General features: G+C 41.1%; 1 protein-coding gene across 6 annotated transcripts in view; it reads right to left on the reverse strand.

Moving 5' to 3' along the window:
* Positions 1 to 15,011, reverse strand: part of ZFYVE26 (zinc finger FYVE-type containing 26) — an 89,538-nt gene that overhangs the window by 61,121 nt on the left and 13,406 nt on the right. For all 6 annotated transcript variants that reach the window (XM_019833183.3, XM_045060109.1, XM_045060110.1 and 3 more), the window contains 7 exons: positions 10,422 to 10,625; positions 8,559 to 9,170; positions 8,233 to 8,319; positions 5,170 to 5,238; positions 4,303 to 4,454; positions 1,994 to 2,195; positions 528 to 791 (listed from right to left, as the gene is read on the reverse strand). In XM_019833183.3, the coding sequence (XP_019688742.3) occupies positions 528 to 791; positions 1,994 to 2,195; positions 4,303 to 4,454; positions 5,170 to 5,238; positions 8,233 to 8,319; positions 8,559 to 9,170; positions 10,422 to 10,625 (1,590 nt within the window). The remainder of the gene's footprint in view (positions 1 to 527; positions 792 to 1,993; positions 2,196 to 4,302; positions 4,455 to 5,169; positions 5,239 to 8,232; positions 8,320 to 8,558; positions 9,171 to 10,421; positions 10,626 to 15,011) is intronic.

Genomic DNA, 15,011 nt, shown 5'->3' on the forward strand with positions numbered 1-15,011 from the left:
ACTTATATCATTTTTGAATGTATATTTCTTCCTTGAATTATATATAAACCAGAAAAGAATTTCCCTAAATTACTGCAGACTGCCAAGTCTATTAAGAAGACAAAACTCTCGGGGCGCCTGGGTGGCGCAGTCGGTTAAGCGTCCGACTTCAGCCAGGTCACGATCTCGCGTTCCGGGAGTTCGAGCCCCGCGTCAGGCTCTGGACTGATGGCTCAGAGCCTGGAGCCTGTTTCCGATTCTGTGTCTCCCTCTCTCTCTGCCCCTCCCCCGTTCATGCTCTGTCTCTCTCTGTCCCAAAAATAAATAAACGTTGAAAAAAAAAAAAAAAAAAAGGGAAATGAAAGAAGACAAAACTCTCAGACTATATTTAAGCCAACAAATTGGACATGAGGAAATTAACTAATAATCCTTTTTCCCTATCTCTCCTACCCCAAAAAGCATTTTCTTCTAATCCAATTTATCAAGCGTCTCAGAAACCCATCCCCCCATTTGAGAATTAAGGAATACAGCTAAAGAAGCACACTCACCCCGGCTCTCGAGGCTAATGTTTAGACGTCGTTCAGCTGTTTCTAAGAGCTGCTTGCAGGTTTTCCAGAGCTGGCACTGAGAGCAAGCTAGGTCAAATGCAGCCATGGCAGGGGGACTGAGGTCTTCCAGAACCTCTCTCAGGGGAGCAGTGGGCTCCACCAGGGTGTTGCTTATCCAAAAGTCCTCCTGGAGGGTGGGGATGGGTTCTCCAGCGGTGCTGAGTAGCTTGTCAGTCACATCAGAGATGGAGTAAAATACCATTCCTGGACACCCAGCAGTGGAGTAAAAAGCAAGAGGTTAAGATGATTCTTACTACCACTTGTATTTTGAAAAGTAGTTATTTAAAAAAAAATGTTTGAGGGGTGCATGGGTGGCTCAGTTGGTTAGGTGTCCAACTCTTGGTTTCAGTTCAGGTCGTGATCTCACAGTTCGTGAGTTCGAGCCCTGCACACTGGGCTCCACGCTGACAGCACGGAGCCTGCCTGGCATTCGCTCTCTCCCCCCTCTCTCTCTGCCCCTCCTCTGCGCTCTCAAAATAAATAAACTTAAAATTAAAAAAAAAAATGTTTGAGATCCTTCTGCATGGCATTATCTTTTATGCATATTAGTACCATCATTACAGCCTGGTCTTATGGCATGAAAACAATGTTACATAAAGGAAGACCCAGAGAAACTCAAAATGGTAGAGATGATTGGGGGCTTCTTCCCAATGGGAGCTAAAGAAGGGAGCTGAGAAGTAACGAGGTGACTCTGTGTGTGCTAATCAGAAAAGATCTCTAAAACGCATTGCTTAAAAAAAAAAAAAACCAAAAGGTAGAAAACAGTACTTATTCTTAAAAGCCCATTTATATTAAAAACAAAAAGGATGTGCATACATTCTTTTGACTAGGTACAGAGAATTTCTGGGAGAATGTAGAGCAGCAATGTGTGATGGTACTTGATATGTGGAACCTAGGTCAGGAAGAGGCATGGAAATGTGGGGCAGGGTTCTGCCCTCAAGAAATATCGAAAGGATGAGCTTCTGCACTGCTGCCAATGCTGGGCATTGAGGCCTGTGAAGCCCAGGCTGTTGGCATGATACACAGCTTCTTTGCTTTATGGAAAAGTAAAGTAACACGCTTTCTCTCTGAATAACTTCCTATCTGGAAGGAAACAAATTCCTAACCATTGCCCTGAGCCCAAGGTAGCGGCCATCAAAAACACATGGGGGAAATGGCGTTCACACTCTTCCATTTAAATCCCACAGGAAGAGCTTAACGGAGTAGCTGAAGGGGCAGGTATGTGACCACCCAGCTTAGGGAATTTGGGCACAGCTACAGACCGACTCTGTGTGTGTCAGGACTGCTATGGTTCAAGGCAAGTGTCCTGCTCTGGATTTCTGCTCACCTTTATGAGGAGCCTGTGATTTGGTGGCTTTTCCCCTGGTAGCCCCCCTCCTCCAGTGCCCTCACCGCCCTTGTGGCACCTGCTGCTGCTGCGCTGCCGATGGCTTGTAGAGTCGAGCGGCCGCTGCCTGTTCTCCGAATGGTGCTGCTCCCGCCATCTGAGTTCTGGTTTTCAATCTTGTGCTCTACCCGGGCCAGTTCCTGGATCACCTCCTGGTAGCGCTCCACAAACATCAGTTCCCCTGAGCTGGGCGAGGACTTCAGGTTGAACATGAACACCACCTGCCACAGGACAGCAAGCATGGGTTGTGCTGGTGCCGCAGAGTTGGGGACTCTAGAAATATAAGATCTTGCCCAATATCAGACTATGGCCCCAAGACATCTGCTTTGTAGGCTTGTGAGAGAAGCGAATATTAGAAGATTGGATCAAATATAGAAATAACTCATAAATGTCAGCAAGAAAGCCACTAGAGCCCCAGTAGAAAATAGGCAAAAGATGTAGATAATTTCAAAGAAAAAATACATATGACTCCTATATAGATGAAAAATATTTTCCCTTACCAGTAATCCAGGGAATTGAAGAAACATTAATACCGTGTTGCTTCTATCACAATGACAAACTGTAAAAATAAACCCTCATGGAGTGGTGGTAGAATGAACTGTCACAATCTTTTTTGAAAAGCAATTTGACAATCTATAAAGTTTTAAAAATGTGTATAGTCTTTGACTTAGTAGTTTTCATCAGAAACTCTTAAGGAAATAATTCCAAAGACTTAATGTCTAAAGGTGATAATCTTGTCACTATTTATTACAACTATTCCATGGTTGAAAAGAATCTAATGTTGAGTAACAGGAGAATGGTCAAATGCAGCTACTTGATCAGACTACTGTGAGGTCACTATAATCAGTTATAAGGCAAACATAAAAAAGGCTCTATGTAAAGTTTTAGATTCACAATAATCTTGGCTATAGAAAAGTCATGCATAACTTGGAAAAATACTGGCAAAAAATACACTTTACCTTTAAAATTGGTAATTCTGGACAACAGGGTTAATACCTATTAATATTTTTTGGTAGTTTCTTACAATATTCATGACTTACTCTGTAACCAGCTTAAGAAAATAGAAATTTTATTTAAAAAAAAAAAAGAAAAGAAAAGAAGGTCAAGGCCCCAGGAAAGGAAGAGGAGGTGCGAACATTTAGGAGTAAAGCCTCTTGGAGGTGGGAAGGTGGGGTGTCCTGGCTGATTTCCTCTCTGGATTTGGGTGTAAGAAAGGTTGGCAATTCTCCCCCAGAGGGTCAGAATTATCACTATCATTCAAGTATGGGATCTAAAATGATCAGAGGAAGTTAAACCAAGATTCTCCCACCACCTAGATTTCTCCTCAATTTATTCCTCAACAACTGAACTCATGTGAAAGAAGAATTCTGAACTATGTGTTAAGGGACCAGCCCAAGTGTGATAAATATACCAAGAGAGTTTTAAAAACCAGAATAGTAGATTGTTATGCTATTAAATTTAAGCAATTTTTTGTAGAGGATTCTTGCATTTCTCACAGCTTGTACATAATCCTCTTAACATTCCCGTGAGGTAGGACAAGCAGGTAGTACATTTCACTCCAATTTTCCAATGAGGATATCAAATTTCAGACAGGGTAAGAGTCTTTCTGACCTCTACCTGTACTTTTCCCTATATAACATGAACATCCTAGTTTGGTACCCCCTCTACTTCTTGTATAGTGAATTGGCATTCTAGTTATTAAAAATTGTCTGTAGGGGCGCCTGGGTGGCTCAGTCGGTTGAGCATCTGACTTCGGCTCAGGTCATGATCGTGCAGTCTGTGAGTTTGAGCCCCGCGTCAGGCTCTGTGCTGACAGCTTGGAGCCTGGAGCCTGGAGCCTGCTTCAAATTCTGTCTCTCCCTCTCTCTCTGCCCCTCCCCCACTCATGCTCTATCTCTCTCTCTCTGTGTCAAAAATAAAAACATTAAAAAAATTAAAAAAAATTGTCTGTAATATGATTTTTCACTATATAAAAATACGTATGTGTTCACTGAAGGTGTTCAAGGAAAGAAACAAAAAAAATGTTTTGAAGTGATGGAATTGTGGCTAAATATTTTCTTTTATCTTATTAAAACACTGTTTAAGACAAAACCCCAATGATTCAAGAGCTTAAATCTCCAGGATGAATCTTGAAATCCACAACGGTGAGGACTGGGTCTTGATACATGGATACCCCTGCAGGTGCTCCCAGAGGCTCTGGTTGCACACACATCTAGCTTTGCCTGAAGCCCCACGGGCCCCGGACAGCTACAGGCTGCCTTAGTATTCTTTACTAGGATGAGGTATAGCCTGGGCAGTTAATACCTGCCACACGTGTACTCCCCTTACCTGGTGGGCTTCTGCAAAGTTCCCCCGGAGGATGCAGGATGCCAGCAGTGACTCAGGTGGGGAGAACATCATGGGGATGACTGAACTTTGACACTGAGGCTGCAATCGGCCATCCAGCTCGTTCCTTCCAGACACAGTGTTCAGACTTCCTTCTGTTGGGACACAAGAATGTGGGTGCCAAGGAAGCACTAGAAATTGAGGGAAAACTATAGTGCCAACACTTCCCACCAGGCTCTTATATCTTCAAGGTCCTTCTCTAAAAGTTCTGTAAATGGGGCTTAGTTTTTCCACAATTGAAGGGCAAACCTATGCTATCATCTTTGAATATAAGACTTAAGGACCATTCTTGGGTTATTCACCTCTGTTTCTGCTGATGGGTGACTCAACTGATGGTAAAACAGTCTTTCCCCTCTTCCCCACTGAAATCTGTTTGGCCTTCTGCAGAACTAACTTTTTTCTTCTTCTTTTTTTAAATGAATTGAGATATAGTTGACAGATAACACTGTATTAGTTTTAGGTGTAAAACATAATGACTTTATATATGTATATATTGTGAAATGATCACCAAAATAAGTTAACATCCATCATTATACCTAGTTATAAACTTTTTTCTTGTGATAAAATTTTTAACATGTACTCTTTTGGCCACTTCAAATATAGAATACGGTACTGGTAACTCTAATACCATGCAGTGTATTACATCCCCAGGACTTATTCATCTTGTAACTGGAAGCTTGCATCTCTTAGAACCAACCTTCTTGAACACAGGCATGAACTGTTCAGTGCAGGATTTTACACCATGGTGTAGGGCAACTCTGTATCAGAGCAAAGCCGCTTGAAGTTGGTAACTGCTTGGGACCCTCATACCTGAAGTACTTGTGCTCAGCTCACTACTTGTACTTTCCAGGGATGGATTGGAACCTTTGTCCCGGCCATCTAGAGGTATTAGGAAGAGAGAGAATCAACCATCAATTCCTTATAGTGTGGAAAGTGAGAGGTCAGCTTGAAGCCCAGGTCTGGGTAGTAAGAGTGAGAGGGTGATGGGTAACTATTACATCTGTGCTCTTTCTACAGAAAACACAAGTTTATACAGACCAAAGGTGAAGGGTGGGCTTAATATGGCCCTCGTGTTCATATGGGTTGTAGCTTATACCAGTGGCTTCCAACCTGTGGGTCTTAGAGCCACAAGTTACTTCTAGGGGCCAGCAACCCCAATCTGCTAGTAAGCACTGTCAATATTCTGAGAAAATAGAAGCACAACTATTAATACCAGGAAGTGGTAGGGTGCAAAGGAGGGCCACAAAATTTTCTGACATAGAAAAAGGTATCCTTGAAAAGGTAGGTAACCAAGTATAAGACCCAGTCTGCCAAAGGCCATGATATTTAAAGCCCTGGAAGAAAGCTTCTTCTCAACACCTGCTTTCCAAAGTGCTAGGGCTTGTGAATGGAGGCTTGCTATTGTTTAGTGTGGTCATGGGAGGGTGCTATCAGCACCATGCATAGGAGGCTCCTTGGTTCTCTGTTTGGAAAGGAACAGACAGTGGTAGGAAAGAGAAGGTAAATTGTGCGTTCTTGGGCTGGATGGGTCAAGTGGATGCAAACTATTTTGACTCAAACCCATTAGTTGGGCAGCTTAAGGGTCTTAACAACTCAGTCTTGAAGTTTGAAGGTTTCTCGTGTGGTATCCTCCACCCTACTTGGTATGTTCACTTTTTTCATTGCCGCTTAGCTAGAGCCTACTCATTCTTCTGAGCTCAGTGCAAGAGTCAACTCTTCTGAAACTTCTCTCTCTAACCCTTCCCTAAATTGTAGACTATGCTGATCTCTTCTAAGAGATTCCTTCTTCGGGCTATGCCTCAGTACAGTTTAAGTTTTTCATATATACTGTCAATACAGGTAATTTATAAATTCTTTGAAGGCAAAGTCCTGGTTCATGGCTCATTCACAATCCTCAAGCTACCTAGCATTGTTCAGCACATAGGAAGCTCTTATAAATTCTTTGTTGTTTATTTACTTATTTACTTACTTATTAACTTATTTATATTTAACTTAATTTTTAAAGCTTTTTAAGGTTTTTAGAGTTTGTTTGTTTGTTTGTTTGTTTATTTATTTATTTATTTATTTATTTTGAGAGAGAGCATGCACGGCATGTGCAGGGAGGGTCTGAGAGACAGGGGGAGAGCCCAAGCAGGCTCCACACTGTCAACACAGAACCTGACATGGGGCTTGATCTCACGAATTGTGAGATCACGACCTGAGCGGAGATCAAGAGTTGGATGCTTAGCTGACTGAGCCACCTAGGTGCCCCAAGACTTTTTCTTTTTAAGTAATCTCTACACCCAATTTGGGGCTTGAACTTACAACCCTGAGATCGAGTTGCATGTTCCATCGACTGAACCAGCCAGGTGTCCTTTCCCTTAATTATTTAAAAGCCAGCGCCAAAAACCATAATGGAAAATTGAATATCTAAAAATGTAATACTACTGAATAATGATCCTGTTTAAACTCCTTAAGAAAAACTCATAATCGAAGCCTAAAGACAAAATAGAGAAAAAACTGTAGCACATGACAGAATTTTTTCTTAACGTGTAAAAAGTTTCTTACAATTCAGTAAGAAAGCAAACCAACTGAAAATATGGACCTTAGAGATGAACACGCAGCCTAAAGAAAAATATAAATGGCCAATATATACATGAAAAAACATTCAATTTCAAGCTAAAAATTAATATTAAAATACTAAACATAAATCATAAAAACCATTATCATATTAATAATACTGGCAAAGATTTTTTTTCAAATTGATACTACTCATTTTGGATGAATGCATGTGCAAATAGGCACTCATGTATAGTTGGTGGGAATATAAATTGGTCCACCTTTTTTTTTTAAAATTTTTTTTTTTTCAACGTTTATTTATTTTTGGGACAGAGAGAGACAGAGCATGAATGGGCGAGGGGCAGAGAGAGAGGGAGACACAGAATCGGAAACAGGCAAACAGGCTCCAGGCTCCGAGCCATCAGTCCAGAGCATGATGCGGGGCTCGAACTCACGGACCGCGAGATCATGACCTGGCTGAAGTCGGACGCTTAACCGACTGCGCCACCCAGGCGCCCCGGTCCACCTTTTTTTAAGGCAATTTTTTAATATCCATATTTTATATCCATATATCTTTGACCTTGCTATTCTACTGCTAGGGACTTATCCTATAGATATAGTCACACAGACATGTATGTATGAACAGACATATATACAGGGTTATTTACTACAGCATTATTATTATTTTTTTTTTTAATTTTTTTTTTCAACGTTTATTTATTTTTGGGACAGAGAGAGACAGAGCATGAACGGGGGAGGGGCAGAGAGAGAGGGAGACACAGAATCGGAAACAGGCTCCAGGCTCTGAGCCATCAGCCCAGAGCCTGATGCGGGGCTCGAACTCACGGACCGCGAGATCGTGACCTGGTTGAAGTCGGACGCTTAACCGACTGCGCCACCCAGGCGCCCCTACAGCATTATTTTTAAGAGTAAAAAATAGGAAAAAATTTAAATGTCCACAAAGGGTATATATAACCATGGAATGCTAAGCAGTCTTTAAATTACAAGGGGAGAAAAGGTCTCAATACATAGTATGATACATCTGTGTATTTAAAAGCATATAAGTGAAAAATACAATCAAGGCTTTCAGTATGTAACGGTAAATACAGTATGACGCATCTGTATATATAAAATGTGGGATATGCTTATATTGCATGGGAAATTTCTGGAAGGAAACTATTAGCAAGGTTACCTTGGGGGAGTGGGTCTAGGATAATCTTAGATCCCTTGTGTTTGTTTGGATCATGTGCTTTATTTTAAAGAATACTAGACAAGTGGAGCATCCCACTTGCCGGGTGCATCGGAATGAGGCGTGGGGAGAGCTCTTCAGATTACCTGGCCGGATCCTTCTAGTCCGACGCCCCCGGCGGAGACTTGGGTGCCGTGTGGCAATGGGCCGGTATCTTCGGGAAGGTTGTTCCTCTGAAACGGCAAACAACATGTCACAGGGAGAGTGTTCAATTTTGATTTGACCCATCTCCTGGGGTCACTGGTAGGAGAAGATCTGGACAGGCTCTGAGACAGGTTTCTAACACTGGTTGCTATGGTAATACGCCCTGAGTTAAGGTGTGACTCCCACATACTCCTTGCTCTCTCCCACATTCCTGGGATACTTTTCCTTCCTCACTTTCAGGACCCACTGGCTCTCCATCTGCTCTCACCTGAGCCCTGGTTGCTTGATACCACCTTGTATCTCCACTGGGCCTCAGAAAGAACCTTGGAAAACCGGTGCAAGCGGCTCTGCAGTCCGTCTCTGCTTCCAGAGCAGCTCTGGCCTTCTGGCAGCTTTGGCTTCTCAGGGGGGTTGTGGCTACTGAGTTTATCCAGCTGCTCCTGGAGAAGCCTGAGGAAGGCCCCTATTGCAAATTCATCAGCCAGGAACCCACTGATACCACTAGTAAAGTGCTTTAGGTCCAAAAAGCTGTGCCCATGGGGCTCTGGGGAACTGTCTTTTGGCTCTGTCTTCAGACAGCTTGGGATTATAGAAGCAAGGCTCCTGGGGACTCCCTGGCCACCCCGTTCTGACTTCTTCTCAGGTTGTGCTATGTGCTGAGGGCTCTCTGACGGTGACCTCAAATCCATCAGGCCCTTCCTCCCAACGTCATCATCCTCAGCATAGTCCTCAGGCAGGTGAGGCTCTGGGTGAAGATCGGCAGAGGTGATGAGGAGCAATGAGAAGATGTTTTCTAGAAGTTCCAGGCACAAAGAGTCAGGAATACTGCACAGATACTGTTGACATCTGGCCAGGTATGCTGAGAAGACATCTGAAGCACCTAAAGAAGCATGTGTGAGAGAAGAGGCCAGAGGAAGAGAGAAAATGCAAATATTAGAAACATTACTTGCCAGACTCAACCATTCTCACAACTTTAACTCTTTCATTTTTTGATGACTAAGGGAAGCAGTTATAGTCAGAAAAATATGAGGCTAGTCAGCCCTGTCTTTTCATGATTTGTGGAAAGATTTTGCTACCTTAATTAAAAGTACAGCTTACTGAACACTCATCATTTTGTTTCTGTTCTTTAAATATTATTCCTGGAGTGCCTGGGTGGCTCAGCTGGTTAAGGGTCAGACTCTTGATTTCGGAACAGGTCATCTCGGCTCAAGTCCTGATCTCAGAGTCGTGAGATCAAGCCCTGTGTCAAGCTCTGCGCTGGGCATGGAGCCTGCTTAAGATTCTTTGTCTCTCCCTCTGTCCCTCTCCCTCTCTCATGTGCCCTCTCTCTCTAAAATAAAAAAAAATATATACATATGATTCCTCATCTCTGACAAGCACTTTGTATTTCAGCTCTCGGAATGAAGGTAGCATGGAGACTCCTCATCCCTCAATTCTACTTGCATTCAGTCTTACACCAAAGGTGATCACGAGCTACCCAGATCTCTTAAGAAATACCATTCTCAGAAGTGCAAGTCTATTCCAAAGCTGCATGGGAGAGAAAACTGACCCCTAGTCACAGAGGGCAAGTTAAAGAATTATAAGTTATTAAGAAAAACGAAACAGGATAAAACATGAGGTTCTGTCATAATGTAGGTTGTGACCCATGATATTGACTCAGAGAGCTACATTAAAAAAAAAAAAAAAAAGAACAGAAATATATCAAGACTGTGCTCCACTTGGAAGGGTATTATTTCCTAAAACTTAGCATATATATCTCTTATATATATATATATATATACATACATATATATATATATATATATATATATATATATATATACACATATACCATGTAAATTATATACCTAAGTGCAAACAGGAATGTGATGTAAGATGCTATTTTCACTGTGGGTTGTAGTTAAAAAAAGAAGCATTCGGAAAATAATATACTATGTGAACAGACTCTGTTAGAACTTAGCAAATCACTTGTTTTCTCCATGTCATTTTGATTCACTCGGGCTGATAAATGGATGAAATTATTCCTGGGCATAATAAAACCAAGGCCACCTCCCAATCCCACGAAGAACTCACTGGGACAGGCTGTTACCAGCTTATGTGAGTGATGGGGTTCGGGGGAGAAGTGCTGTACCTGGGGAGGAGACAGAATCATTTGCTGGCTCTGCAGCCAAGGCCAGGTCCTCAGAAGGGCTCTCTCTGCATTCCTGGCACTGGGAGTGCTGGTGTGAGTTCACACAGAGGGCATAGATGGCATACTTCATGGCACAGAAGCTCTGGTACAGGGTCAGGTTCTGACACCGGCTCAGGTGCTCAGGGACTGGGGCATCGGCTGAATCTGAATTGTAGAGAAACAGGCAGAACATCACAGTAGGGTGTCTCAGGCAGGAGCTGCAAGTGTGGCTGAAGCAAAGACACACTGCACTTCAGGCTCAGTGTTCTCATCCTCTCTTCTTGCTGTCAGTTTGACTTGCGCCCTTTCTGGGCCCTTTCCTCCAATCAATATCGACGCGCAGTCCCTCTGTTTCCTTTTCCCAGCAGCTTCCCTTCTACATGGCTGTTCACTGTAGCCTTCATGGCCATTTAACAAATCTTTCCCTTATATTTCTTAAAATACCTGTTTTCTTTTTTAAAAAAATTAAAATGTCAAATTAATAGTCTACCTAGTGTCACATTATACAAGAGACAGGCTTAAAATGCATTTAGACTGAGTAATGAGAGTAAAGGCAACAAAAAATTAGAAACAAATATTTGACATTTTTAAGAAACTACTAAAGCAGAAATCAAGAAATCACAAACTGTTGAAATTCTTTGTACTCTAATTCTCTAATTTCTCCTTAAAAAAAATTTTTTTTAGGGGCGCAGTCAGTTAAGCGTCCGACTTCAACTCAGGTCACGATCTCATGTTTGTGAGGGCTCTGAGCTGACAGTGTGGGTTTCTGACATTTTAATCTGTCCCTAATTCTTTCCATAGCAAAAATACAACCTGCTCAAACCATCTATATGTTGCCTACAAGAGACTCACTTCAGACCTAAAGACCCCTGCAGATTGAAAGTGAGGGGATGGCGGGGTGCCTGGGTGGCTCAGTTGGTTAAGCGTCTGACTTCAGCTCAGGTCAAGATCTCACAGTCTGTGAGTTCGAGCCCCACATCAGGCTCTGTGCTGACAGCTCGGAGCCTGGAGCCTGCTTCATATTCTGTGTCTCCCTCTCTCTGTGTCCCTGCCCTGCTTATGCTCTGTCTCTCTCTGTCTCAAAAATAAATAAAAACATTAAAAAAAACTTAAAAAAAAAAAAAAGAAAGTGAGGGGATGGAAAACCATTTACCATGCAAACAGAAGTGAAAAGAAAGCTGGGGTAGCAATACTTATATTAGACAAAATAGACTTTAAAACAAAGACTGTAACCAGAGACAAAGAAGGGCATTACATAATGATACAGGGAACAATCCAACAAGAGAATACAATAACTGTAAATATTTATGCACCCAACACTGGAGCACCTAAAAACATAAAGCAACTATTAATAGACATAAAGGAAGAAACTGACAATGATACACTAACAGTAGGGGCCTTTAACACTTCGCTTACATCAATGGACAGACCACCAGACAGAAAATCAACAAGGAAACAGCGGCTCTGAATGACACATTGGACCACATGGATCTAACAGATACATTCAGAACATTCCATCCCAAAACAGCAGAATACACATTCTTTTCAAGTGTACATGGAAATCTCTCCAGAATAAATCACATGTTATGCCACAAAATAAGTCTCAGTAAAATCAAAAAACAATGAAATCATTTCCTGCATCTTTTCTGACCACAATGGTATGAAACTAGAAGTCAACCACAAGAAAAAATCTGGAAAGAACACAAATACATGGAGGCTTAAGTAACGTGCTGCTAAACAATGAAAGAACCACCAAGAAATCAAAGAGGAAATAAAACATGGAGACAAATGAAAATGAAAACACAACGGTCCCGGGGCGCCTGGGTGGCGCAGTCGGTTAAGCATCCGACTTCAGCCAGGTCACGATCTCGCGGTCCGTGAGTTCGAGCCCCGCGTCAGGCTCTGGGCTGATGGCTCAGAGCCTGGAGCCTGTTTCTGATTCTGTGTCTCCCCCTCTCTGCCCCTCCCCCGTTCATGCTCTGTCTCTCTCTGTCCCAAAAATAAAATAAAAAACGTTGAAAAAAAAAAATTAAAAAAAAAAAAAAGAAAACACAACGGTCCCAAATTGGACATAGAAAAACCTGTTTCAAGAGGGAAGATCATAGCAATACAGACCTAGTTCAAGAAATAAGAAAAATCTTAAATAAACAACCAACTTTACACTTATAGGGGCTAGAAAAAGAAGAACAAAGCCCAAAGTCAGTAGAAGTAAGGAAATAATAAAGATTAAAGAAGAAATAAATGAAATAGAGACTAAAGAAACAATGGAACAAATATATCAATGAAACCAGGAGCTGGTTCTTCAAAAAAATGAACAAAATTGATACACCTTTAGCCACACTCATCAAAAAAAAAAAAAAAAAAAAAAAAAGGGAGAGAGAGAGCGAGCTAGACAGCATTCAAATAAATAAAATCAGAAACAAAGGAGAAGAAACAACTGATACCATAGTCGTTTATGTTTTTTTTTTTTAAATTTTTTTCAACGTTTATTTATTTTTGGGACAGAGAGAGACAGAGCATGAACAGGGAGGGGCAGAGAGAGAGGGAGACACAGAATCGGAAACAGGCTCCAGGCTCTGAGCCATCAGCCCAGAGCCCGACGCGGGGCTCGAACTCACAGACCGCGAGATCGTGACCTGGCTGAAGTCGGACGCTTAACCGACTGTGCCACCCAGGCGCCCCTTTAGTCGTTTATGTTTAATATGAGAGAATATTATGAAAAATTACATGCCCACAAATTGGCAAACCCTGAAGAAATCGATAAATTCCTACAAACATGTAACCTTCCAAAACTAAATCAGGAAGAAACAGAAAATTTGAACAGACTAGCAATAAAACTGCATTAGTAATTGTAAAACTCCCAGATCCTGGACCAGACGGCTTCACAGGTGAATTCCAGCAAACATTTAAAGAAGAGTTAATAATACCTATTCTTCTCAAACTATTACAAAAACCAGAAAAGGAAGGAAAGCTTCTAAATTCATTCTATAAGTCCAGAATTATCCTGATATCAAAACCAGATAAAGATATCCCAAGAAAAGAAAATTACAGGCCAGTATTTCTGATGAACATAGATGCAAAAATCCTCAACAAAATAGAAAATTGAATCCAATAATACATTAGAAAAAATGTATTCACTATGATCAAGAGGGATTTAACTCCAGCAGGGATATAAGCGTGATTCAGTACTCACACATCGATCAACGTGATATATCACATTGACAAAAGAAAGAATAAAAACCATAGGATCATCTCAACAGATGTAGAAAAAGCATTTAAGAAAGCACAACATCCATTCATGATAAAAACTCTCTACAAAGTAGGTTTATAAAGAGCACACCTCAACATAATAATTAAGACCATATATGAAAAACCCACAACTAACATCATACTCAATGGTAAAAAAGTGAAAGCTTTTCCTCTAAGATTAGGAACAAGACAAGGAGGTCCACTCTCACCACTTTTATTTAACGTAGTACTGGAAGTCCTAGCCACAGCAATCACACAAGGAAAAAAAAAGTCATCCAATTACCAATTTTGGTAAGGAAAAAGTAAAATTTTCACTATTTGCAGATGACATGATAATACTATATATAAAAAAACCATAAGACTTCACCAAAAAGCTATTAGAACTGATAAATTAATTCAGTAAAGTTGCAGGATACAAAATTAATATATAGAAATCTGTTGCATTAAAAGAAAAACATACAACTTGCTCAAAAAAAGAAAAGCATTAAATGTAGTAAAGCAAAAAAGAAGAAAAGAAATATTACCCATGACCCTACCAGCTAAATATAACCATTGTTACGTTCTGGTGTAAGGCCTTTAACACTTTTGCATACATATGTGGATATGTATTTAAATTGACTGTAATGATATTTTATGCACTATTTAATTTTCCTACTTCTTAAATATTATAGTACAAGCATTTGATTATATTTCTTCATGGACTAAATTTCTGATGGTTGCAGAGTTCCACTGAATGAATCCCTTCCCTAGGGATTCTTCTTGGGCAGGGCATACAGTACTTAGGGATGCTTTGCTACTATGATGTTGCAACAAACCCGTTTATGTATATACTTCCTAGTGATTACTTCTTCCAGGAAGTAACCTCAGCTTCACCAAGATCAGGGTGATATGAAGAATAAGACCGATACTGTTCTATGCCCCTGGCCTCAATATGGCATTACTGATCAGGGCCAGGATTTGCAAGTACTTGCATGACCCTGAGAGTAACTCCTTATATTTTGTACCCCAGATGCCTCTCTTGCCTCAGCTTAATCCCAGTTCTATTAATGCCTTCTTTTGCCTTTTCCAAGTTCAAGTTTTGCATGTGTCCTGGTGGGTCACCAGGAATCCGATTTAAAATACTTCTCCGGAAGCCTTTTGTACGTGTATGTCGAAAACAGTTCTAGTTCCTTTAGGAAATCTGGTAAACAAATTGCCTACTTTTCCAGAAAAAAATATAGAATGTAGTAACACTGGTTTTCCAATCAGTGGCAGGTCCTTTTAAAAAGTAAATCAAAGCAACATATAGGTTGAGAAACATCT

The sequence above is a fragment of the Felis catus genome, chromosome B3, assembly GCF_018350175.1.
Source record: "Felis catus isolate Fca126 chromosome B3, F.catus_Fca126_mat1.0, whole genome shotgun sequence".
NCBI classification, from domain to species: domain Eukaryota; kingdom Metazoa; phylum Chordata; class Mammalia; order Carnivora; family Felidae; genus Felis; species Felis catus.